This window comes from Pteronotus mesoamericanus, unplaced genomic scaffold (assembly GCF_021234165.1).
Source record: "Pteronotus mesoamericanus isolate MK-2021 breed Mesoamerican mustached bat unplaced genomic scaffold, CSHL_Meso_final scaffold_533, whole genome shotgun sequence".
Taxonomy (NCBI): domain Eukaryota; kingdom Metazoa; phylum Chordata; class Mammalia; order Chiroptera; family Mormoopidae; genus Pteronotus; species Pteronotus mesoamericanus.
The window spans coordinates 5,436,637-5,463,005 of NW_026555320.1; the positions used below are offsets into that span (position 1 = coordinate 5,436,637).

General features: G+C 45.1%; 1 protein-coding gene across 2 annotated transcripts in view; it reads left to right on the forward strand.

Annotated features, from left to right (window-relative positions):
- The window catches only part of DOCK3 (dedicator of cytokinesis 3), a 271,945-nt gene that overhangs the window by 165,048 nt on the left and 80,528 nt on the right, over window positions 1-26,369 (forward strand). For both annotated transcript variants that reach the window (XM_054594754.1, XM_054594753.1), the window contains 4 exons: window positions 5,436-5,496; window positions 6,683-6,830; window positions 12,231-12,319; window positions 16,495-16,620. In XM_054594754.1, coding sequence (XP_054450729.1) covers window positions 5,436-5,496; window positions 6,683-6,830; window positions 12,231-12,319; window positions 16,495-16,620 — 424 coding nt within the window. The remainder of the gene's footprint in view (window positions 1-5,435; window positions 5,497-6,682; window positions 6,831-12,230; window positions 12,320-16,494; window positions 16,621-26,369) is intronic.

Here is a 26,369-nt window from a genome sequence, read left to right on the forward strand (position 1 = left end):
GGATTTTATAAGCTATTTAATATAATAGACACTTAAAATCTGAGAAGAGTCTTTCTTACTTTTCTTATTCAAGACCAGTGGGAATTTCTCTCATGTATAAGTCTATAGTTTCTCAAAAGACATCCATCAAATTTACGGCTCTGCTGTTTTTTCTTTGTTTTTTTTAGGTGAGTGCATATGAAGGAAAAGCTAAATAGTCCTCTGTCAAATACCAAAGAGGATCTTTTCCTTCTTTGATCTGTACTTTAGGTTTTTTCTGAATAACCACGGTGTTATTCATGGTCTGAGACCACGGATCCATCATCTCAGGGAAGGTTTGGTGATTTGCTTATTGGAAAGTGCTAAGCCACATAATGCCACATTGCCTTGTGTATTTTTCAGATTGATTCTGATTTACTAAGGTTTTTTTTTTTACCCAAAGAGCTGCCCTACTTTATTTGAGTTTATTTATGCACTGAGGGAGAAAACAAGAGTGTCAGGATTTTAAACGAGCTTTGGCTGTCAGAGATTCCTTGATCTGCTTCAGTTACACTGAGATACATCAAAACCCATTGGTGCAGGGGTGTGTGGGGCCGCGGTGCCGCTGCCGTGTGCGGTGCACGACTGGTGGGTGACGGTCAGGTGTCTCCCAGCTTACAGTGCGCCTCTTAAACACAGATGGGATTTGCGATATGATGTGTGACTTTCTCTGAGACGTAAAATTGGATTTGCTTACCTGACTTTTTTATTCATTTACTACAACTTTGTCTGTTAAAACCTCAAACAGTGTTACTGCAGAATCAGAAACCACTTTCACCAGAATAGCTATTATTGAAAATACCCCAGATGTACAGAAAGATTTATAAATCTGGCTACACTAAAATGATATTTTGTTCACCTTGGAGCTCAGCATTAAAGCCTAGGAGATAATGCAGGAAGAAAGAGCGGGAGGTGTACACCCGTGAAGATGGTTCAGGGAGTCGCGGTGTCTTAGTCTGGGAAGGTCAGCATTCTCTCTCTAACCAGATACAAACAGGGGAAAGGGTCCGGACCGCAGTTAACAGACTGAGGCTGGCGGACTTGGGGTGAGCTTGTGAAGTGAGAGCGCCGAGCTGGACTCCGAGTGGGGGCTCCAGGGCCGCCATTCTGACATAGAGCTAGAATGTCTCCGTGCTTTCGGGAGGCTCTTCTAGGTCCTGGTCTGATCTTTTCTGGTTAAAGCCGCAGGAGAAATAGTTGACTCCTTGCTCTCCGGCCTTGTGGGGACAGAGCTGTGTGCACGTGCTGTCCTTGATGCGAAGAGTGCAGTCCTTGCCTCTTGAAAAAGTGAGCTTAATTATGATGATATTTGAATGTAATTACAGTAAATCAAAATTTTCACTTCACAGCATTTTAATTATCTGTGTGGGCCCAGAAGCCTAGCCGTAGCTCCAGCTTTATAAATCAGAGATGCACGTGACGCTCCTGATGGGCTGCCACAGCAGGGAGGCAGAAGGCTGCTAAAAATACCCCTTCTGCGGTTCTCTTTGCCGTACAGCCCCGGATCTCTTTAAAAAGATCCCAAAAGTGATTTGAGGAATTTTTACAAAGTACACAGATTTTCTGAAAAAGATTGTCTTAGGCAGGAGTTTTGTGTTTTACTTGAGGTTATGTGAAGTAATAATTTTGATGGAACTTGTCTTCTTGTCAGAAACTTGAATTCCTCCTGTAGGCTGAAGGAGTTTTCCAAATTGGCATATGTGCTACTAAGTTTCAGAGTAAATGCAAGAAAATGCAGCCACACCTGCGCTTGATACCAGCCTGTTCACTTACCATAGCCTCAGGAAAGAGGGGACCTTGCAACTGAGCAGTTCTGCAGGGTTACTCAAGCAGGCGTCAGGGCCACGCTACAGGCAGTCACGTTACCCACGGCGCACCCCCGTTCTCTGGAAAGTCTGTTTTTTTTCTGACCTTGTTAGACTTCAGAGCTTCCTATGCAGAAAGAATTTTATTGGAGAAGGAGGTGTTGCATATTTATGTGGATGTCGGATACAGTGGGGGTTTTGCCGACTTGCATGATAAGCAGTGGCTGTGTGCGTGAATGTGTTGAGAGCATGTCTGCGCACTTACTCATTGCTAGGCACCCAGTGCCTCGTGCGTAGTGCCTGACAGGTGCTAAGACCACAGTAATGCCTTGTTACCTGAATAAATGTGTTCATTTTTTGTAATAGTTGAGTGACCAACTCAGAAAATAAACTTGTCTTGTTTTCCCTGCATTAGTTGGCATTATATTTGCCACATTTATTTATAGTCTTCCACATTTCAAAGTAGAATTTTAGGTAGTGATTTCTTGGAATTAAGAATGAATTTGATTATTAGTATATTAACATTACACATTAAAATATTGCCTTTTTCTTCAGTGTAAATATGAATAAATTGGCTTTGTTTTATATGTTTAAATCCCATTATCTCTGCAGAAAAATGGCAGATTAGGCACAGGGAAGTGAGCTGACTTTTCCACATTTCAAATGGAGCTGTAGTAACTGAGTCTAAGATGCTGAGTCCTGGGCCTCTGCCCTCTCTACCCACAATAGTTGGGAACCAGCTTCTAATTATATGGGATTGGAGGGTATGGTCCAGTGAATAAACCTAAATTCAGACTTTGCTCATCCAATGAATGATGGGTTAGTCACCCCCTTCCCATCTTTCAAGTCTTAGGAGTATTTTAATATGGATAGCCACAGTTAGTACTTAGTTTTGAAGAGTGTGTGTTTAATAATTGTGGTACCCATGTTTAACCATGCATTTACATTTATATTAAATTTTACATTAAAATTTGACATTGAAATTATGTGAGACTCACAAATAATAATTTTACTCAAAATATTTTCTTGCATTGATTATTATCATATATTTCTTGACCTCAACTAAATACCACAAAGAGTGCTGGGTACCGTGCGCAACATGGTCAGAAAAAGCCCTTACCCACCCACTTGGAAAATACTATACATTACATTCAAGCCTTCTTCCTTGTATTGAGCCAGACAGAGCCACGGGGGCGGGGGGGGGGGGTCTCATGCTCTTGTGCACAACCCATCTGATTAGTTCTCTAGGTATATGGGGATAATTATAACGGCATTTGGTAGTTTGGATTAACATAGCCTGAGCTATGCAGAAGGAACCATTTCCCTTGGAAATGTGTCAAACATTTCTATATCCTTCCATAATAGACATATTTCAGTCCCCCAAAACACATAAAAATGGTAATCTGTTTTTCAATTTATATTTGTTATTTAGTAGCCATCTTAATAAGTGTCAAAACACAGTACGATTTTGAGGATATAATTTTCAATTCCATTTCTAAATTAAAGGAATTAGTGAAATGGAGCCAGAAACTCTCATTTTAATATCAAAAAACAACTTTCATGTAAAAATTACCTTTGTGATTCCAGAGATACCAATTTGTTAAACTATTTTATAACCTATATCATTGTAAGCATATTTTATTATTCCATCAAGGATTTGACAAAATATTATAACCACCTAGAATCTAAAAGTTTCCATTTCACCATTACACATTACTTTTTAATGTCTCCTTCTCTTTTATGCGTTCAGAACCATCCTAGAGGGCAGAGCTGGAACTAGTGTGAGGCATGCGGCACAGGATTCTGAGACTGAGACCCCCTTAAGTTTGAACCCTAGGTGCCCCGAGCAGGGTTTAAAAATAAAGCCACCACCAGGACTCTGAATCTCAGAGATCATTCACAGTTATGACTGCCACTTGGTTGTCCCTTTCCTGCTTTGTGGGAGAGAGACAAGCATCTGGGACCCATCGAAAGATAAAAGATTGGAAGGAAACGGAACTCAGGGACCTTTTCCTAGAAGCGTAATGGAAGTCATGGAAGGCGGCCTCATTAAGGACAGAGGTCACTCCCTCAGTCATGACTAATTCACAGCGATGGCTGGGAGTGAGCAGCGGGTGGGTGGCCTGGTAGGAAGTCGGAAACATCACTTCAAGTATGTCGTGATAAATAAAGGGTGAACTCATGCTCCTAACTAACCCCTTTATTTCAAAGTGTGTTCTAAACATAAACAATGTATAAAATTATTTGTATAACTCCAGTTTTAAGAGTTTCTGATTCTGGATCAGACTTGTTTACTTAAGGAAGCCCTTAAAATTTTCCAGATAAAATTATTTTCAGCTTTATACACAAGTACCAATCATATACATGGTCTGTCCAGAAAGTATCCAGCCATGTACTAGAAACAGACATTTATTGGAGAAGATACAAGAAACATTGTACATAGGACAATGATTCCTCAGTCCACTTCAAAGTAGGCACCTTGGGACCTCACACAGTTCTCCTAATTGCCATCAGCTGCCCCGTTGTATTTTCCACTTCAAAGTAGGCACCTTGGGACCTCACACAGTTCTCCTAATTGCCATCAGCTGCCCCAGTTGTATTTTCCTGAATCTCATTGACAGTCTGAAATCTCTTCCCTTTCAAAGGTGATTTTAGCTTGGAGGAAAGCCAGAAGTTGCAGAGGGCCAAATCTGGGCTGTAGGGTGGCTGAGTCACCTGGGGGATTTGATGTTTCACCAAAAAACTCTGCACAAGACATGATGCGTGAGTGGGCACACTGTCGTGATGAAGCTGCCGGTCACCAGTTGCCCACAGCTGCGGCCTTCTGAATCATCCACATAATTTCTGTGGAGGAATGTTCAAGCTTAATGCAAAATGTTGCGAAGATTCCTTGCTCTACTTGCCCAGTCATTTTAAAGGTGATGGCCACACAGTACACATACTCACTCAATGGTGACTGACCAGTACAGCGAAGTTGTCATTGTTCACACATGTGCATTCTGGTCCACTGTCCTTGGCTGCCAGGTTAGACTGATGCTGCACGAACTGTCCTTGTTATGTTAACAATGACTGGACTTTTTCCGGATAGACCTCATATATCTAAATTTAGAAATGGAAGTCAAGTTACTGATGTTTCACTAGGACCAAATTAATCTCTTTTCAAGGGAACATACATAGTGTGCAACAACCATCTGTGGACAGTGAAATAAATGTAAAATTAGTAAAGAATAAACTTTAGAATTTCAGTCATTTGTGGGCTTTTTGGTGTTTTCCCATTTCTGTGCATTGAACATTTCTTTCGTTATAAAATATTATCATGTGATACCAGCAATATCATGATGATTTCTAATGTGAGAACTCTTGTAGATATTTGTTAGATGTTCTAAATAAGAGCTGGAAAAGTATTATCAACAAACTTCCAAAGGCTCATAAGATAATGACTTTTACTATAGGAATTGTATAAACACTAAACTGCTATGTGCTTGATCCTCCTGCCCCCATTTATAACATATGCTAAAAGTCATAAAAGGAAACCTCATGAGGTTCAAAATGAAATTTTAATTATTGCTGTGTATTCACTGCCTTAATTAACTTGTTTTTCTCTTCTCTTAGGATCTGAGCAGCAAAGATATGAAGAGAGATTTGTATATAGTTGCCCATGTGATACGAATAGGTACTGTCCACCTTATTCATTCACGTGACTAAGACCAGCCCAACTTGGGATAAGTACCTGCTGTGTATGAGCTTTGTCTTCTTCCCACCTCTTACCTGTTACGTCAGGTCTCAGGAGTAGAGATTATTGGAGCTCTACCTTAAGCTCAGCTGCTATGGTAGCTAAGTTTGATATAAGGGAACACTTTTTTTTAACTTAAAATCTTTTGTTCCCTATTTGTTTTGGACCCAAACTCTCTATTTTGAGTGGTCTGCTTATTGGCCATTCTCTTTATCAGAGTGCCCTTCCTCCATGTCAGTTCTCACCCATGGGGATCTTACAGCAGATGGCCATGGTTACCAACTCAACAGGTGGCTGCTGTGTTTTGTACAAAAAGTATATATCTGTGCTATTTTCTACAAAACTAGAGTGACTGTCCTTCTGCAGTAGATGGATGGCATCTCACTTCTATGCCACCCAAGATGAAAAAAGTGATTTTTACTACTATTTTGTGGTTGGTTTGCCTAGCTTATTTCAAGTCTATGACATAATTTGGGGGCTGTGACTAACTAAGTCTTCGTTCATAGGTTTGGGTTCTGGCAAATCTACACATTTTGTCAGAGAGTATGTTTTCATCCTTTGTCAACAAAACAATTTTGCCGTGGTTTTTTATTTTTTTTTGTTTGTTTTGCTTTATTTAATAAAGCATTTGTTGAGGTTCCAGGTTGCATTTGCAAGTCCTCTTGCCACTGTAGGCACAGACCTGGTCAGCAGGAGAAGCAAGCCTTTATCCACTTTCTGAGATGGCTCTCACTCCTGTGGTGGTTCAGGAGCAACTTTGGCAGCTAAAAAAATAAAACTTTCTTAATGTGCTTAAATTTAAGTGTATTAGCACATTGGTTTTCCTGAGAAATTCATGAAACCTGTTGAAGTGTCACATGATTAATAAATGGGCCTTTGGTGTGGAGGCAGGCAGTACGGGTGACTGAGTGTGACGCAGGAGAAGAGCCCAGGCCAAGGCCTGTTCGGCCTTCCCCCACCTAAGTATTCTCACATCCTTGGGTGGCTCCATTCAGTCCTACATCAGCCTGCCCATGTGGAGGATCTCTGAGGTGCCTGTAGTTCCGGCATCCTTGGGTGACAATCGGGGACACTGGAGAGGAGCACGGAGGGCTCAGTCTGACTGGTGTTTCCTGCTGTGCCCCAGGACGGATGCTCCTGAACGACTCAAAGAAGGGCCCTGCTCACCTGCACTACCGGCGACCGTATGGCTGTGCGGTCCTAAGCGTCCTGGATGTCCTACAGTCGCTCACAGAACTAAAGGAAGAAAAGGATTTTGTTCTCAAGGTTTACACGTGAGTAAGGGGCATCAGAAATATTAATGATTTGTAATGCAATCTATCCCAGCACTGTCCTCAAGAGCAGCAGTTCCTAAGCTTCGTGGGACACAGAATCATCAGGATACATAGGATAGAGTTTTTTCAAAACACAGAGATTTTGATTTAAGGTTTGGAATGGGGTTCTGGCAGCTGTATTTCTATTAAGCTTCCAGGGTGATTCTGAAGCAGCTGAATTTGGAGCCTTCTTTCCTGCAGTGAAAGCCTGGTAGTACACATTTCCTCCTCTAGCCGATTAACTGACCTTATTATATATTTACAGAAAGGCTAATAATGAAATTTTTCATGTGTTTTGGACATGAAAGGACCTTCTGTGTCTAATCCTTGCCCCCAGCTCTGGTAAGTGAGCTGGCTGCTGATGCAGATTGCATCAAAGAACGATCACGAGTCAGGTTGCCTCGTCCTTGAAGAAAGCCAGTTGTTCTGAGGAGCCGAGGTTCCGCTCTCCACTTCTGCCCCTGCAGGCCTATGTGGCCCCATCCAGCCAGGCCTGCATTGTCTGTGGTGGTCATCGGCCAACGGGCCTGCCCCACAGAAGCAGTGCACCTCCTCCTGACTCTTGTTAAACAGAAGGGGAAAACTAATAAAGAAACACAGAATCCAGGCATATTGTCTGTCTTTGCTTCTAAGACTTAGGCATGAATAGTAATGCTGAAAACATGGTTAATTTAGTTAGTTTTTAGAGCAAGTGTATTTCTGTGAGAATATGTATTTTTAAATCTGCCCTATTTTGGTTCTAGTGAAATGTTTTCCCAAGTTAAATCTGTCAATCACCATGTTAATATATCTTCACCATAATGTTGTATGGCTATTTTTCTGTATAATCTGTTCTGTTTGGTTAGGCATAAAGTGAAATTAATCCACAATTACACTTAATTTGGCCTTTATATAATGATCCACATTTTAGTAATTTCAAATTTATTAGTAACTTAAAAATAAGAGCCATATCTCCTTATTACCTATTTTGTCTTAGTTCTACTCAGAGTTACATACTTGATGGAATGCAGCTCTTAGAAATGGTAACTTACAAAGGAAATTTTGATGGGTTTTTTCTTCCTTTTATGCATTGGTCACAGACTTTCTTTTTATACCACACCTCTTCATAGATGGATAGTGGGACCTGCTTCTTGATACACAGTCCTCATTTTGAACAGGACTAAACAGAAGTCCAAACCTACCATCATTACCACCTTACTGCTCACTGTCCACGCGGTTTATATATAGCACTTGAAAGCTGCACGTCTGTGCATGTATCAGCTGTTCCTCGCTTGGGTGCAGTCCTCACTGTGGATAGGGGCCTGTACCGCCGCCCTCTTGAAATCATGCTGTCAGGCTTAATTGAGCTAATTGCTTCTAAAACAACAGCTTTCAGTACCAGCATGTCACTTTGCAAGAAGTGTGATTTCGTGCGTAGCTTTTGCTTAGCTTCTTCCTATGAGCTGTGTCTAATATATCAACTCTTAAAAAAAACCAAAGAACAATGTTTTTATAGTGAAAAGAGCTTAAATTTTTTGAAGGACTGATGGAGTTAAAATGTAGGATAATTTTTCCACTTGAAAATTTTAACAGACTTTCAGACTCTGAACTGCATGTTTGTGCAATTGAGTTTGTGTGCAGAATGGAATTTCTCTAGGGTTAGTCTTTTAAATCCACCTCAGCAAGTGCATCCAGCCCTCAGGAGAAGCAGCATTTTCCAGTAAGTTTCAGGGGACATCTTTGTTAGATTGAGTTGGAAGCCTGAAGGGTTTACTGTTTGCTACTGTTACTGTTTTAGCCTTTACTAAAGGATTTTGCAGGATAAAAATCTCTTGTACAGTTTTAATCAATGAATTGGCAAAATATGTCATTAGTTGTTGACATTCTTATCATTTCTTCGATTATTCAAAATCAGCATCAGAGAGAGAAGATTCAGTGTTTCTTGCCATTGTCGCTGCTCTGGTTTATAGACGTTATTTAGTAGCGCGTGTATATGGGAGGGCACTGCATCCTTTTAAGAAAATTTCAGCCAGAAGCCAAGGCATGAAAATTATGTTCCTTCCTAATGAGCCAAGAACCTTAAAAATCACAAATTACTAACCACCCTGTGTTGTTTAGTCTGATGTGGATGTCATATCTATCCATTTGGCCAGAGGGACAAGGGTCACAAGCAAGCACAGGGCTTGTTGAGCCTGGGACATAAAAGGAGACGTGTGCCAAGGAGCTAAAGCCAATGCTGGGGTGGGTTGGAGGGATGTCTGTAAGCCACGCGTGTGACTGAGTCCATGTGATGGGAACTCTCCAACTTCACAATGAGAAAGTCCAAATAAACATGTTTAGGTCAACCCTAATGAAACAGATAAATAACTACTTTAAATATTAAATGTATTACGTTAGTTACATTTTAAATTACATAAAATGTAATTACACATTATAATCAAATAATATAAAAAATTGAAAAGTATTGGTTTTTTTCCCCACTCTCATGAGAGGATTTCATTCAAAATCTTTATAATCAGTCATGGTCTCAGGTCTTTGTCATTACCAAAGCCACTTTCTAAGTCATCTGGCATAGTTTTTCAAGGCACCTTATTCCCATTCCATTGGTTGGTTTTGACACATCACTCTTTGAATCCTTGATGATGCTCTCACTAGAAATTCATCTTGAGGGCCATTTAAATTTTTGCTGAACATTTGGACACTTGATGTTTCTGTGTTTCCATTTGTCCCATAGGCCCATGTGTGTGACCTCAGTGAGTGGGAAGGGTGTCCTGAACGCTCCTTGCTGAGCGAACCCGTGCACCTGCTCCACTGTTCCTGAATGCCTGGGGATCCCATGGGGGAAAACAGAAGCCTCCCATCTTGTCCCTTCAGTAAAAGCCCAGGATGCGGCATGGTGGGAGCACCACTCATTGCCTGTGCTGGGCGTCGCCTTTGTGGGGAGGGCGGACTGCCACCGAGACACGCAGGCCTATGTAGGTCACCGTCTCTCGTGCATCCTGTGTTGAGGATACTCTATCAACCTCAGTAATCGTGCTCTAAATATTAATGTGATTGGATATGACAAAATCATGCCTGATTATAATCATAACTCGTGATTTTTAATAAATGCTTACTTACATCTATAATTTTTCTTTACAAAATACCTTAGTGATTGGTTAAAATATGCTGATGACACCATACCCACTTTGTTTCAGATGATTTGAAGAGCTCCTCTTGGCATTCTGGGAAGGGAAGTGTTTAAAAGGCCAGCTAGGAGATGATTACACTGGTCTGGGAGAGATGATGCCCAGGCCATGGGGAGGAGAAGCCAGATGGGACAGATGTTGGGACAGATGTTAGGACAGCGACATTGACAGGGTTCTGGTGTAGTGAACTAGTGGGCCCCACTTAGTGACAGGGAGTCTCTGCAGCAGTCAGGTGGGGGAGCGGTGACAGACGCCACACGGTAGCAATGTAGGTCAGGAACTTGGGGATGAGTCTGGTCTGGAGACACTGCGTTGTGGCTCGGCAGCTTCTGGTGGTGGTTGAAACTATGGGGGTAGGTGGGATCACCCAGGAAAGCTTGTAGGGTAAGAAGGAACTGGGCCGAAGGCAAAGTTATAAAGGCCGCCAATAGTTAAGGGGCGTGCAGTGGCAGAGACAAGCCGTCCATTGCCTGGCACCTGAATTGGATGTGTCGGGGGGAAGGGCACGTGGAGGGAAATAACACACACTGTCTCTGTTGATGTGCCAGGGGACCAGTTTGGAGCGAGATAATTTTCAAGACTCCTCTTTTGAAATGAGAGGGGGGAGTGTGTTATTTATGACAAAAAGTAGGCAGAGTTCTGTTAAAGTATCAATTCTATAAACCTAGAAAGTGACAAAACACTGATAGAAAGACACATCTTTGAATCTTCACCAGCCGGGCACTTCTGGTGTGCTGGCTGCTTGGAAGATGAGACAGTGTGCGTGTCAGACAGGAAGGGCTGGATGTGCTGCTGCCGGCACCTCTCACTTCTCAATTCCAACTGAGTTGCTAAATCAGAAGTGATCATTTTAAAGAACATGCTCTCCCGTCCTTTGTTTGGAAGGAATTCTGCAAGCAGGGAGTTATCCTCCCAGCTCTGTGAGAACCTCATCTTTGACCATTTTTTTGCAGGCTTATTTATACCAGCTGAAGAGTCTGAAGAACCACTGATTGAGTAACACAATTAAGCTAGTGACCAACCTCCTTTAACTTTGTATGGCCTCTGTACAAACCCTTTTACTTAGAAAGCTGTTGTACTTCACACTGCCGGTCAGCACATGATATAACTTGCTGAGTTCCCGTCTTGGAAGTGGCTGTACTGGACTGAGCACTTCTGTGCAACCATGGAAAGATCCTGTTAATCTTCCTTTGTCCATGGGTCCTGTTTTCTGGAGTCAGTGAGTGCATGCCTCCCTATCCAGCAGGGGCAGGAGTGGGGCCAGGGCTATGGGGACTGCCAGTGTCACATGGAACTTCCAAGCGATTACCCTGATCTCATTCCCATTGTTTCACTGAGGTGTCTGCATTGGGATGGGGAATCCCTAGTCTCTCTTCCTAAGCGTAGCCAAGTGATTGTGTCGTTGCAGCCCTTGGAATTGCCCTTCAGAGGGGAAGGGTCTAAATGATGTCATAAATGAACAGAGGCTCAGTGTTGCTCCTTCGTTCTCGCGTTTGTCCCAGTCTGCAGTCCTAGGAAAGAACTGCATTCTTCCATACCTAGGCATCTGCTCCCCTGCTAGTCCTCCTTCCCTTGACTACGGAGGTTTTCACCGTGAGCCAAACGCTCTGCTCTCCCAAACTCCTCTTTTTACTTTGGAATGGCTGAAGTACAGCCCCAGCAGATATCCACATTGTCCTGTGCTTAGCAGGAGTTTGCTCTTGGGCCAGTATGATGACCCCTGGATGACAGAATAAAGCCACTGCAAGGCATGTCAGTTTCTAAACAGTAGTACGCGTTGGCAGGAATTGTTTTCTTCTCTAACAGGAACTTTCCTCTGCAGCCTAGTCCTCTTTGTTGCTTGCTTGTTTGTGTGGGGGGCGGGGGGCGGTGGTCTGTGTGTGTGTGTGTGTGTGTGTGTGTGTGTGTAAGGACCTGGAAAAGAAAAAAACCTGACAGTTGGGAGAGTGCTATCAAGGGAAGAGGGCATTTTGCCACTTAAATATTTGTAGAGATTCATTTTAGAGATTCTGTTTTTTCCCCAAGTGTGAATTTTCTGTGTGCCTCAACAGAAAATGAGCCTTGTCTAATTCATTAAAATATACATTTATTTCTTTTGGGAAGTGCGTTTGAAGTGTCCCTTTAAACTTTGTGTCACACATTGGAGCATGTGTTTGAGACCCTTGAGAATCACGTATCTGTCCTTCTGTTGCAGGTGCAACAATGAGAGTGAGTGGTCCCAGATCCATGAGAATATCATCCGCAAGTCCAGCGCCAAGTACTCCGCCCCCAGTGCCAGCCACGGTGACGTACTTCTCTGGCTAGAAATACAACTGTGTGTTGCCTTTGCAGTTGCTGATCTCACACCTAATCGATTGGTGTTGATCAGTTGCCACATGTAAAGTTCAGCTCCCTACAGACATTTCTTTTCCTCCACAAATGCTCTTTCCTTTGGTGATAATTTGGGACCTTTTCTAATTAATTCCAACCAAAATACATTTTCTGGTTTTTTTTTCTATGATAGTTTCCAGGTGCTCTGATAGGTAACTTGAGTTCCTATGTGAATCCAGAGTGAACAGAAGTGTTGCAGGGCCTATCACATGTGAGGTCTGTGTTTTCCTGGACAAAGATTACACACACAGCCCCTCGAGAGGAGACAAATATTAATGTTGCCTTTCCTATTCCTGTTCAGCATTAGCACCACCATGAAAGCCTGACACAAATGGGAACCCACGATTACTCTGCCAGTGTCCGTCACTCCGGAGTGGGGGTAGCAAGTCTTCACTGCCAGGCAGATTTCACCTTTTTTGAAAAAAAATTTTTTTTAGATTTATTTATTTTTAGAGAGAGGGGAAGGAAGGGGAACGAGAGAGAGAGAAATATCAATCCGTGGTTGCCTCTTGTGCACCCCCAACTGGGGACCTGGCCTGCAACCCAGCCATGTGCCCTGACTGGGAATCGAACCAGCAACCCCTTGGTTCACAGGCCGACACTCAGTCCACTGAGCCACACCAGCCAGGGCAGCAGATTTCATCTTAACTCACCTTCTCCTTTTCCTTTTTCCTCCTTTGCTTTTAAAACTCTGTTTATATAATATCTGTCTAAATCTTGGTGCGGTTCTGCACATTAGAAAGATTGTTTTCTAAACTGAACATTAATTGCTTGATTAAATTAGAAACACTATTTAAAAGCCTATCAACTTTTATATACCCTTAAAGAGAGCCCTCAACTATGCATAGAGCTGTGTTTTCTTCTGGTAGTTTTTACCTCTAAAATAATCTGTTTTACATACCTTATTTGTTTTAACTTTCATAGACTTGTAAATGAAAACTTGGCCTTAAATGACAGTGTAAAGCCACTGCAAGGCATGGCGATTCCAAAGTTGTTGAGAAGCACTTTCATTTTCCTCCATCAGGGTCAACAGGTATTCAAGGAGGAGGGCGCTCGGAGCCGCTCGGCCCCCGAGGCTGCACAGTTTGAGACCCTCCGTCAGGAGTACTTGATCCCTCGGAAACTCTGTAGCACAGGGGTCTTCAGGGCCTCTGAACACTTTTTAAGTGGCCGTTTTCCCTTATGGATGTGCCTGGATGTCAAGGAGCTCCACGCAGTGTGCTTAAAGGGGAAGGAAGCCCATGTTCCTCGCCTAAAACAAGGCTAAAAGCAAGAGGCAAATGAAGTCTTGTTTTTAAAGTAGAGAAAGGTTATTAGCAATTTGGAAAACTATCATTCACATCAATATTTATAATGTTCTTTGTTTTATTTACTTACTTGATTTATGAAGAGCTGTCCCTGACTATAAGTTCTTGAGACATCATATGATTAAAATATGGAGAATATTTTTTAAAAGTGAGATGGTGGCAATAATACATGAGAAGAAACAGCCGAAAGAGCAGTTTTTCCATCACCCCCCCCCCCGCCCCCCAGGTTAGGATGCTGACTTCTGTCTCCCTCCCAGAGTGAGCAAAGGCTGTACCGGCTTCAGTGTCCACGGCTTTCGTCCAGAGCGCACAGGCTCTGGCTGTTCCCACAGTGCGACAGCAGCTCTTGTTCTGTGCGGGGGGCACTGCAGGCCTCCAAGTGCCTTGGTCAGGACAGCCGCTGTGAGAGGGGGTCTCCATGCACTTGTGGGAAGCCAGAGGGAAAAATAAGTTGCTGCTTTTTGAATTGTGTGTGAATTGTAGCTCTTCCACGAAAGGTGGAGGTGGAGAGGAACAGGGCAAAGTTGCTGACCCTCCACTATTCCACACAGGAATATTGTCAGTACTGTCGATTTGTCCAGTTGTTTATGGGATAGTCTTTAACCTGAGATGGAATTCACTAATAAACCAGTTTTCTTGTGCCAGGGACCATATTAGTGGAGAAATTGTATAGACCTAGTTACTTTCAAGTTGTTTGGCTTGAGAGCTGGGCGATTGGTAGATGTTGCAAAGGAACTGTTTGCCTACTGAGTGGGCGAGTGCCGCGCTTTTCTGAGTTACTCACATAGGCTTCTTCATCCTGAAGACCGCACCTTTGCATCATTCGGCCTGTGCCTTCATCATCCAGGGTTTCAGAACTGGAAATGAGATCCAGAAGTTCCAGGACCCCAACCCCTACAAGGCGGGGTGGAGTTTTTGTAGCCTCAGCTGGTGGCTTCTTTCATTCTTTGTGTGCCTTTGCACCTGCTCTCTTGCAGAAACTGAGCCCTCTTCTTCTCATTTGTTATGTTTGATGGTAGAGAACAGCTACTTGGGATGCCTTGGGGTAGCTCGAAAGCTAGATATCTCTCCCAGCACCTTCAGTCTGCACCCTCACAAGTTGCACTTTGCATGTCTTGCCCAGTGCGGCTGCTCAGAAAATGAGATGAAAGGCAGTCATGGGCGTGTGAGTAAATATTTGCCAGTACAGAATGATAAGGGTGCACCCATTGATTCTTTTTCCTTTGCCATCCAGCCACCGTCTCAAACTCTGGAAGCTGCCCCATCCTCAACTGTCTGCTTCAGGTTAGACTGTCTTTAGGTCTATGGATTCCTGCTCACCCAGAGAAAGACATTTGGTAGCTGTGCATAGTACCTCACATAAATGATCTGGGCTTATGGGGCTTCTGTCCTCCACAGAGGTCACCATGGCTGGATTCTGGCCCCCAGCCTTTGGGTTCATAAACTAATTGGAATTGCATCTACCAAGTGATTAGGCTGTAAAAAATTACTTTAAGGTGGTCCAAATCCCAAATACTGATTATTGGACCAGAATGCCAACTGAATACCATATGTCTGCATTTCAGGACACGGTGTTAATGGACTCTGTGTTAATGACCCCTGGCACATCATATATGTGACCCCAGGGTTTCTTGGGGAGCATGAGCTCAGCTGAAGCACTGAGGTCTTCTTGAGGTTCGGGCTGGGCTATAGTAGAACCTATTTCCTCCCCTGGCCCAGCAGTGAGAGCACATATTCCTAGTGTCTGTGACTCTTCTCCATCCCTCTCCTTCTTCCCATTCTCATTCTGCAACTTTGCTCGTTACTGCCTCCTTCTTGCTATGGCTCTTCTGATTGTTGGAATCATTGTAACATCTTCTCCCAGTTCAAGATGTTCATTTTTGGCTCAGCTCACCAGTTTCTCTGTCCATGAGGTGGCTTCCTGCTGACCCATAGGCCAGCAGAGCCTTGGAGGCACTTCCTAATCCCACCTAGGCTTGACCTCACAGCCTTCTGGCCAGTGGCTGCCATGGGGCCCCTCGGGGGCAAGGGAGGGGGCAGTGTCCAGGAGAGTCTTACTTTGTGCAGAGCTCCTAGGGTACAAATAATGAGCCAGAAGCCAGCTTACCTGAGATCATCTGGAGAGTCTGAAACTCAGAGTCTGAGACCAGGCTCACTTGGTGTCACAAAACACCCCTTCCTTCCCTCACAGGGCACGCTGGTTCCCTGTGGGAAGAACGTGGCGTCTGCTGGCTGCTCCCTTTACGAGCCCTTGCCAGGTTGGCCGAACACACTGCCGCCCGCGCTTCGGCGTACTCACGGAATGAAGCACAGTGCCTCTTGGCTCACTTATTTCCAGCTGGCGGGACACCCTGATACAAGGTCTTCTCTGGTCACACCTGTTTCTGGACTGCCGTATTTTCTATAGGCTTCTCTGGGTCTCTCTCCATGTGCAGCTTACGTAGCTCATCCCTCCCATTCAGTATTCAGTAGGGCCCAGCCAGGTCCTGGGCTGAATGCTGGGTAACAGAGGGAAAGGCAACTCAGTCTCCCAGACCTCAGCCTGTGTTTATAGACTAGTTCTCTGGGTTATTGAGGTCATCCTGACTTAAATTTCTTTAGCTTCCTAGAATATTTCTTGAGAATAGTGTGTATTTTTTGAATCAATAGTTTTTTCAAGAAAAATGCTAAGCTTTTTTCACCTTTTCCTTTCGAGACAATGAGACTCTGCCTGTCTTGTCTAGCACTACAATACAGGGTGGAAGTGTGGGACTAAGGAAGGAAATGCTTTTGTTCTTGCAGGCCTCATCATTTCTCTCCAGCTTCTGCGTGGGGACATGGAACAGATAAGGAGAGAAAACCCCATGATATTTAATAGGGGATTGGCGATTACAAGAAAACTGGGATTTCCTGATGTCATCATGCCGGGTAGGTAGAACCTCTGGGGGCTGGGGTGGGAGAAGGTGAGGGGGATGGAGTCCAGCGCCTGTCTCGTGAGCAGTTGGTAAACCAGGCTGGGGAGGAGCCCTGCAGCCAGGACAAGCCTCTGCACCCCAAGTCAGGTTACTGACTGCAGTCCGCAGCTAGCGGCCCCTTCGGCCCTTGTTGGTGTTTGTTCTTTTCCAGAAGCCCCCATGTCACACTCACCAGTGCAGCCTGACAATCCAGAAGCAGGCTTTGTTGTCTCCGTGGAGTCTGGGTGGTGGGGACCACCATGGAACTTCATGAGGGGGCCTTTTTACACTCCTCTTGCATCACAGGCCTTCGAAGAGAATTGGCTCACAAGAACTTCCTCTTTAAGGGGAAGAATATACCAGAATATGTGCCTGTAGTGTTGATGAATCCCACTTCATGTAGGAATGGCAGATGCATTTTAACATGTTAGAAAACTAGATCAGGCAGATGGTATCAATTAGGCATTGTGAATTGTATGACCTGGTCAGTTGCTCAGGAACCGTCTCACCTGCCTTGTCTGGTGCCCGATGGCGAGCCAGGGCAGAAAGGGGGAATACACTGATCCTCCAGTGTGAGTCCAGCAGGTCAGTCCCAGGTTTATGTTCCCTAGTCAGGCAGGTGCAGGCAGTGCGGGAGAGGCGGGTCCAAACAGGCACCAGAGCCACGGGGGCTGTGGGGAGAGAGGGAAGGTGGAGCGGGGTCTTAGATGGGAGGCAGGCAGCCTAATAAGCAGAGGAGAGGCAAACAAGGGGAGGGAAATCAGGACAGACAAATGGCTGGCTCCCTGGACAGATTCCAGGAGTTATGAATCTACCCTTTGCACTGCATTTTAACGATCTGCCAGAAGCTTGTTTGCTTTTGTGCAGAAGGACCAGGCCAGACTGGACTGAACTGATTGTGACCGCTGTGAATTTCACCTATTCGGAGCTCTCCATGGTGCTCTCAATTTTCTGTAGTAGATGTTTCCAGCACATGCCAAGGGGGAGCATGGAGAAGGCCCACGTGATGGCTCCCAGCTGCCTCCCACCTCCCCACACTAGGCCTAGACATGTTTTCTGTTGCCTTCGATACCTCTCCATAGACACTGTGCAGGCAGAGCAGGCTGCTGTGAGCAGCCTTCATCTTCTGCTCGTGCGCAGCAGGAGGGTCTTTTGGATGGGAAACCTGGGCCACACAGTGAATCCCATGTGTATTGCTAAATGCTAAGGAGATTTCACGCTTACGAAAGGCCCCTGTCTGGCTGCCGCTGGTGCGACACCCTCCACAGGATGCTCTCCCGTCCTGTCCTGACGCCATTCCTCGGTCATCTGTGGCCCTGGTTATTGGGAGAGAGGAGCCCAGGCATAGTCTCTGGCTTCTTGGCAGCACGTCATGGAAGAAAGAGTAGGTGGTTGCCCGGATTTATCTGGTGATCTATTGTAATTAGATACCAAGGTTCATTAGGTTGAGTCATGTATTCTAAGAGATGTATTTAAAGCCTCTCCTTTCTTTTAAGAACGTGTTTGTCTAAGATTTGGACATTTCCTTCCTATCAGCCTTCACACAGTCATAGAATTAAAACAAAGTGAACAGAGGCTAGAAAGGAACCAGCTTCAGTCAAAAATGGTTTTTAAGCAAGCTTTGATTTCAAAAGTGCCATTGTCTGAACTCCATCTGTGGAAGGAGAACTTTTTGTGGTGAGCCCTGCCTCTCTGCATTGTTGGCACACAGGCTTATAAGGGACTTGTAGGTATGCTAGACGTCACCATGGGGACCCGTTGTATCGGACAGTGGTGAGGCAGGCTGAGGTGAAGGGGGCATCCCTTCCGGACAGCTAAGGGATGGGTCGTCGTGTGATTGGCCCATGAGGCCGAGACCCTAGCGATCCCAGGAGGTCCCAGCTGGGGCTGTGGGAACGCTGCTTTCTGTGTTCGTGCCTTCGAGTGCTGAGTGCTCTGCCTGTCTTGTCTAGCACTACAATACAGGGTGGAAGTGTGGGGCTAAGGACGGAAATGCTTTTGTTCTTGCAGGCCTTATTGTTTCTCTCCAGCTACTGCCTGGGGACATGGAACAGATAAGGAGAGGAAACCCCATGATATTTAATAGGGGATTAAATCCCCTATTTAATCCCCAGCTGGAAGTAGGGATGGTTCACAGGCAGAAAGCAGTCCTTTGTGTATAACCTGTCTCCGCCTCTGGCCTCCTCCCTTGAGGGAGGATCTTTTTGCACAGATGGCCACTCCCAGAGTTGTGAGCTTACAACTGCCCGCCGCCCCCCTTAATGCACTCCAAGATGTCATCAGAGTGGGAGTGCCATCAGGGTGGGACAGGGCTGGCCTGCAGGTCCCGCTGCAGCAGCAGGAAAGCATGGAGTGTTTTACATTGCTGCCGCCCTGTCTTGGGGAAACGTGACTCCGGTAAAAAGTTCTTTCGTGAGACTTCCAAGCCCTGGCTACCTGTCCGCCTGCAGCTGGCCCGCCCTTCAGCTGGGGGTTTCATTCCTGGGCTGCAGCAGTCTCTCAGCCCTCACAGTGCTGGGGTGACCATGTCACAAGAAGTTGCAGCTGCCTCTTGACACACGGATATGTGGGAAATGAACAAGAAAATGAATTATGTCAGTAACTGTCAGCATTTCAACACTTTAGTCTGAAAAATTAGAGTAAATGTAAAAATTAGAATTACTCATAAACTGTGGTTCTTATTTTAAAACTACCCAGCATTTGGCAGATGCTCATTTGGAAAGCTTACAGCTCTGCGTTATGGGACTGGAACTGTGCGGCTGGAGCGCAAACAGGCTCTGGCCGCACCAGCACCAACAGACCATTCCAGAAGAGGTCTTCCTAACGGTCTCCGCTTGCTTTCCGTGGGTGTGCCTATACACACCACGTGACTGCCGTGAGCAGGAGATGTCCTGCCGCCTGCCATAGCTGAGGCCCTGGCTTCTAGATTATAGAACAAATAGATATGGGGACTTAAGCCAAAATTGGAAACTTACAGCCTGTTGTTGGTTTGTCACATTTCTGTGGTACTTTCTCCTTCCTTCCAAATTGGTTTTAGTTCAGTACAAAAGCTAATAACTCTGGAGCGCACATTTGCTCCCTCCCTAGACTTTGTTCAAGAGCACAGGCAGGGCAGGATGGGAGCAGGACGGGTGTCCCGGTGAACAAGTGGATGCTAACGCTGTTCCCAGTCATTCACTTGTCAGAATTAGCCCCCTAAAACACCTTTAAAAAAGCTGTTGGCTGAAAGGCTGTACACTGAAAGGGACGATGTAAAATCTGCTCGAGAAAAGGCTGCACCTTTTCCAGACCGCGTCTGAGCCAGCAGGGACGTGCCACCGCCTCCGACAGCCCTCCCTGACCCTTAGCGTTCCTGGAGGGTGCGCTCCCTGGAGTCAGCAGCAGTGCAGAGTGCTGTCGTGGCTCTGTGGGGATTATAACACTTTAACTTGTTTCCAAAGCCTTGAATTTTTAAGGTTGTCATTTACCGTGATATGGACCATGTTTGTTATTAAGTGGTTTTCTGTCTTGCCAGAAGAAATCTGCCCTTTGATTTAATATGTTCTAACTATTCACTAAGTTCGTGTAAAGCAGATTTCTCTAACTTCAGTATGTATCAGGATCCCCTGGAGAGCTTGGAGAAACACAGATTGCTGGGCCCACCCCAAGTGTCTGATACAGGAGGACTGGAGTGGAGCCTGATAAGTTGCATTTCTCACAAGCTCTCAAGTGATGGTGATGCTGCCAGTTTGGGCCCCCCTTTGAGAACCATGCCCTAGTGGGTGCTCCGCCTTAGAAATGCTTTGCCCTTCCCTGAATGAGACCTGGCACAAGTACTGTTCCCCTCTGGATCGCCCTGACCCTGACCAGCAGCAGGCAGTGACACAGGCATGCTGTCCCTCTCGGGCCCTCTGAGTCTTGCCCTTATGCTCGGAAATACACTCTGTCCTTTGCTTTGACCCCTGGTAAAAAGTGCATGTTCATTGCCGACCTGCAAGTGATGTTTTATTCTCTTTTCCTGTTTGTCTTAATTGTTCTTGTTTCTCTCTGTGCTGTCCCCTCATTCTCGCCCCTTTCTTTCTGGTGCAGAGATGAAGATAGTTGGGTGTAAGTTTCTGCTTTTGTGTGTCCTGTTTGCTTTTTGCCTGCCTTGTTTCCATCTTCATTTGTTTCATGGAATGTTGCAATACTGGGGTGGGGTGTCATGTACATTATTAATCCCTCATCAGCCTCACCTTTTGGGGTAACTGACAAGTCATAAGAAGAGAAGATACCAGCCCAACCTAGAAGACTGTTACTTTGGGTGATTATTAAGATCCGAGGAAGCAAAGGACATGTTGGGATGTTTAGAAATCCTCAACAAGCCTTGGGTGCACAGTTACAGGGCAAGGTTTTTTTTGTTTTGTTTTGTTTTATGCTCACCTGAGGGTATATTATTGATTCTAGAAAGAGAAGAAGGGGGAGGAGGGAGAGAAACATCAATTGGTTGCCTCCCATATGTGCCCCGACTGGGGGGGGGGGCGAGCCTGCAACCTAGTCCCGTGCCCTGACCAGGAATAGAACCTGCAGCTTTTCTGCTGTACGGGACTTCTCTCCAACCGAGCCACCTGGCCAGCGCTACAGGGAAAGCTTTTTATGAGACAGATCAGCTACTCCCATTGAAAAGAACATGAGAAGGCTTATTCCAAGCTACAAAGAATCAGAAAGGCAGATAGCTTCTCTTTTCAGCTCTGCTGGACTCATCTTAGACAAAGGGCAAGCGCACAGACATGATTTTTGAGAGGAAGCTCTCCTGGAGGGGAGTGATGGAAGCGTTTACTGCAGGAGATTCATCAGGCTGTGGCCGTGTGAGTGTCGAGGAGAACTTGACAGTGTATCTAGGGGATGGTTTGGGATTTATCACATCTGGCCCCACAACAGGCTGGAAGGTCATCACATCGTCAGCCCATGAAAAGAATAACCAACTATAGTGAGGTCCCCGTGCCTGTTCCTTTCACCCTGTTAGGGCAGGGCACGTCACTGACCTTGTAACAATGGAAACCAGTAGACGTGTGACACTGAAGACACGGTTAGAAGAGTAGAGAACCCATCTTTCCTGGGACTGTCAAGAAGTCCTCCCCAGAGTCTTCATCCTTTTTTGTTTTTGTTTTTGTTTTAGTCTCTTCCTCAAAATAAGAACTTTTACAAAGTAAAACATTGGTTATATGCCTGGAACTGTCCAAACTGAATGGTTTTTACTGTCTCTACACCTCCATGAATGCTGTCTAGAGACTACATTCCCATTCTGCCAAGAGATAGAATTGGCACCGCCTCACAAGATGGCTGCTGTGACTGCTGGGAGAAAGTTCTAGCTTTATAATAAATACATGTTCTTACAGGAAAGAAAACACTATCACAGCAGCCCCACCCCCAACCCTATACAGAAGTAGACAAGGTGTAAGTGCAATACAGTATTAAAACAATTAGACTTGAACCCAAAGTCTCCTCATGTGTGGTATACTTCATACATAAGGAACGTGAATATAATAAAGAATGTACGCACAACCGAGTGGCCATCCGTGTGTGAGCCATGCTGGAGTGTTTTTCCTAGGATGGTATTCTGCGTAGGCCGGGTCGGCGTAGCTCCGAAACACTACATAGGCCAGAGTGTCCGCGAAGAGCTTGTGACTGACGTGCCCCAGTGCCCGAGCTGGACCTCAGAGACTCTGTAACCTGTGCGGAGCCTGCCCCCAGAGAGGCCGGCAAACATGCTGTGAGCTCTGTTTCTCCTGAGTCAGACGAGGATGCAGGTCTTCAGAGGGTCAGACCCGGCCACTGAGGCTGGCAGTTCTCTGTCCCGGTTGGATGCAGCCCTGTCAGAGTGCTCCCCAGCCCCGAAGGTTCTGGTAGCTAAAAAGCACTGTTTCATCTAAGGCCCCTCACTCCATAAGGACCCCAGAATGTTTCAGGCCAATCCCTGACATAATAGGATGGCCTCAGGCTTGTTACCTGGCTCCTTCCTGCAGCTGTTTGTGTAGACTTACAGGAATCTGGATTTTTTTTTTTTTTAAATCTTCACCCAAGGATATGCTTATTGACCTTAAAGAGAGGAGAAGAAAGGGAGAGGGAGAGAAACATCAATGTGAGAGAAAAACATTAATCAGTCGCCTCCCATACACATCTCCACCAGGGACCATACTCACGAGCCAGCATAGGCCCTGCCTGGGAATCAAACTGGCGACCTTTCAGTTTGCAGGATGATGCTCCAACCAACTGAGCCACATCGCCCAGGGCTGGATTTTTGTGTGTGCAGTTGCAGTGTAGCGAAACTGTTGGCACATAAACACATCAAGCCAGGTATCAACAAACTATAGCCCACAGGCCAATAGCCTGTTTTTGTACTACCTGCCAGCTAAGAATTTTTTTTCACATTTTAAAAGGGCTCTGGAAACAAAGGACATGTGACAGAGACCTATGGGACCCATAAAGCCTAAAATATTTACTATATGGCCTCTTATAGAAAAAAATATATGCCAACCTCTGCCTACTCTTAACTCCCTAGTTCCCTGACATGCAGCTCTATATACCAACAGCTGGCATTGGCTACTGCATGAAACTGAAAGGACAAAGACTGTTTATTCTGCGGCCTTTTACAAAATCAGTCTTGTTCTTTCCTCTTTCCGCTCAAGAAGCTCTTGCATGTTAACCGAGCACTAAGCACTCAGAGACGTAAGGCGTCGCTGATGTTGGATGCTCTGCCGAACTTAGGAAGCAGAAGACACGTAACATCGAGAGGCAGGGACGCCCTCAACAATACCTCCTCCCACTTCCCACAGAAAAGCCTCCCCTTTTATAGCCCAGGGTTCCTCCATGCTGCGTAAGAGCCACCCAGTCCCCACCCACAGCAGACTTCATCAGCATCTTCCCAGCAGCCTGCCCCCCACCACGGTTCTTGTCTCCTGGTGGTAAACCCTGGAGAGCATTAGAATCACCTCACTTTTTTTTAACATATGTACCCAAGCCCCACTGAACTCTCATGGGATGGATGCTAGAAATATTTTAACAAGCTCCCTAGGTGATCCAAATACAGTCTAACCTCAGGAACCACTGTGTAGGCCTTCTCTTTCTCATCCTCTTTGTAATCCTGTCTTCATCTCTCTCTGGGTAGTTGGTGCTAAAGTTTAGAGGAGCCTCCTAGAGATAGTACCTTAATCCAAAAGCATGATCCCACTGGTGGGCTGTGTGAACGTGTTGCTTGCACAAGGGACAGCTGAAGAGCGGGGAGCTTTGGGGGACTACCTGTAAGGCAGTCCTGGAGCTTTTCACATTGGCTTGTTCTTAGGTTTTCTCCAAGTTCCAGGAGAATTAGCAGGGCGCTTAATGTAAAAGATCCCCCAGAGAGCTTTTGACAAGAAGGCTTGGCAACATTAACATTCATGAAGTGCCATACTTGAAATTGAGGCAATAATTTGCAAAATTGCAGCCCATCAGGCAGCCTAGTTCCTGTTCTGATTGAGAACAGCCCTGGTCTAGGCAGGTCAGTTCTCCAACTAAAGAGCAGCCAAAGGTCTAATGGAATCAAACGACTTCATCCAACTCAGAGGGTACAGTTACTTACATCAACAAATTTTCTAAGCGAGATGACCACCAGAGGCATTCTGTTTAGAAAATGTTTAAAGAATGAAAACTGTAGGAATATATAGCTCTGTCCTTCCACTTGAAATTGGCATTTTAATTTAAGATGCCCTTAAGGAGCTGCCCAGAAACCATGAGCTCACCCTATAAAGCCAACCCAAACCAAGTTCTGTCATCATCAGTTTCCAAGACAACGCCCAGTTTTTGTTAGTATTCTGTATCATACATGGCTAGGAAGTTTGAAATGTTTCATTGGAAGGATTCATTTATTACCACATGGTTAACTTGTGTATAGAGCCACAGAAATTAAAAAAAATTTGTACGATCTAGAATACTACTGCTGATAGGCAACATCTGCTTTCAAAGTCAGACATTAAAATTCTCTAGGCTGTTCACTTTTTTACCAACTTAGCCTAGAAATTGAATAATTATTTTCACATTGGCTTGTTCTTAGGTTTTCTCCAAGTTCCAGGAGAATTAGGAGGGAGCTTAACGTAAAAGATTAATGTGTAACTAAAAGGATTTTTATCAGAAGAAGGCCGTGAGATGTCTGTTTCAGTTGTTAAAAATTAAAGGTGGAACCAGCTTTGATTCATCCCATTATAATAGCAATGACCCATAGTGAAGTTCCCAGTTAATTTTTTCTTTTTTATTGTATTTATTGATATGACATTGGTTAATAAAATTATATAGGTTTCAGGAATATAATTCTATAATATATCATCTATATATCCTATTGTGTGCCCACTGCTCTGAACCAAGTCTAGTTCCCAGTTAATTTTGAATTTTACTTTCAGGACTGATTTTATCGAGCTTCTCTGTCCTGACAATAACAAGCTAATGAATTTGAGTTTCCCTCCCTCTCCTTCTTGCCTTCGTCACCCCTCCTGCACACCTGAGTGCTCTTTCAATGATGTGCCAGGAGGGCGCAAGCTGGGACATCCAGTGGAGACATTACAGTTTCAAATTCATCAGAATTTAAAGTAGAGGCTCTACTCAGCTCAAGAGACGAGTCTGTGCGGACAGCCAGGGCAGACATCCTCAAAGCCACCCCACCTACTCCGCAGTCGCACTTGTGTGTGATTTTCAGAGTGCATTTTCCTCTTCTCTGTGCAGCAGCCTCAGGGCTCTTTGGGGAACAAGGTGGCTTTCACACAGGGAAGGGTCTCAGCTGTCAAAGAACAGTTCATTCCTTCTCACAGGTTGCTCTTCCTCGCTTGAGCTACAGTATTTTGAGAACTCCATTATGCGACCAGATAACCGTGATTGCACCCTTAGGACAGGAAGGCAACCTGAAGAACAGAAGGGCTGGTCATGAAGACCTCAAAAGCCCCAGATCTGTGCCAGCGCTGATCTCTTGCTGTGTCGTGCATAAGAGAATCTCAGATACTTCACAGTAGAAAAGAGGCTGTCAGTCAGCGTTGTGTGTCTGACCAAACCAGAAAGCTCAGTTGCCAACCAAAACCAAAACCTGTTTGTGTCACTGTGATTCCAGGTGATGAGTATATTTAGATGTGCTGGTGTTTCTAAGAAATGAAGTAAGAAGGATGTCCAGCTTCTGAGTTGGCTTGCTTTACAAGTTAATTGTTCATCATCTCTCAGTTGATTTCTACAGGCCGCTAATAAGTCTTCACTTTGACCTTACCCAGGGTTTTTTTTGTTTTGTTTTTGTGATTTTTTTTCCTGCTATTTTCTTCCCTGGAACATCCCCTGCCACCCCAGTCTTTACTATGTTTTTTGGGGAGTCAAAAGCCCCTCTTTAGAGCGTGACTAAAACTCACCATGTTGCAGATTTGGAAGCTTAGAGCAGCCTTAATAAGCTCCTCTCATACAGGAACAGACAGTCCCGTTCCCTGTAGAAAGGCAGATGTGACAGCGGTCATTTCGGAGGGGCAGCATGAGCCGCTCCTGCCTGTCTCAAGCAGCAGGACACAACGTGGGCTGGAGACAGCACACGGGAGCAGTGAGAGCCCGCTGGCCTCTCCCACCAGCACTTTAGCACTTGTGCTTCTGGAGGGGTGTCACCTGCTCCCAGAGCACTTGAACAAAAAGCAGGCCTGACTGAAGTCCAGTGACCTCTGCCCAGTACTCCCACCGGGAATGGGATTTGGGGCTAGGCCTCCAGGAGGA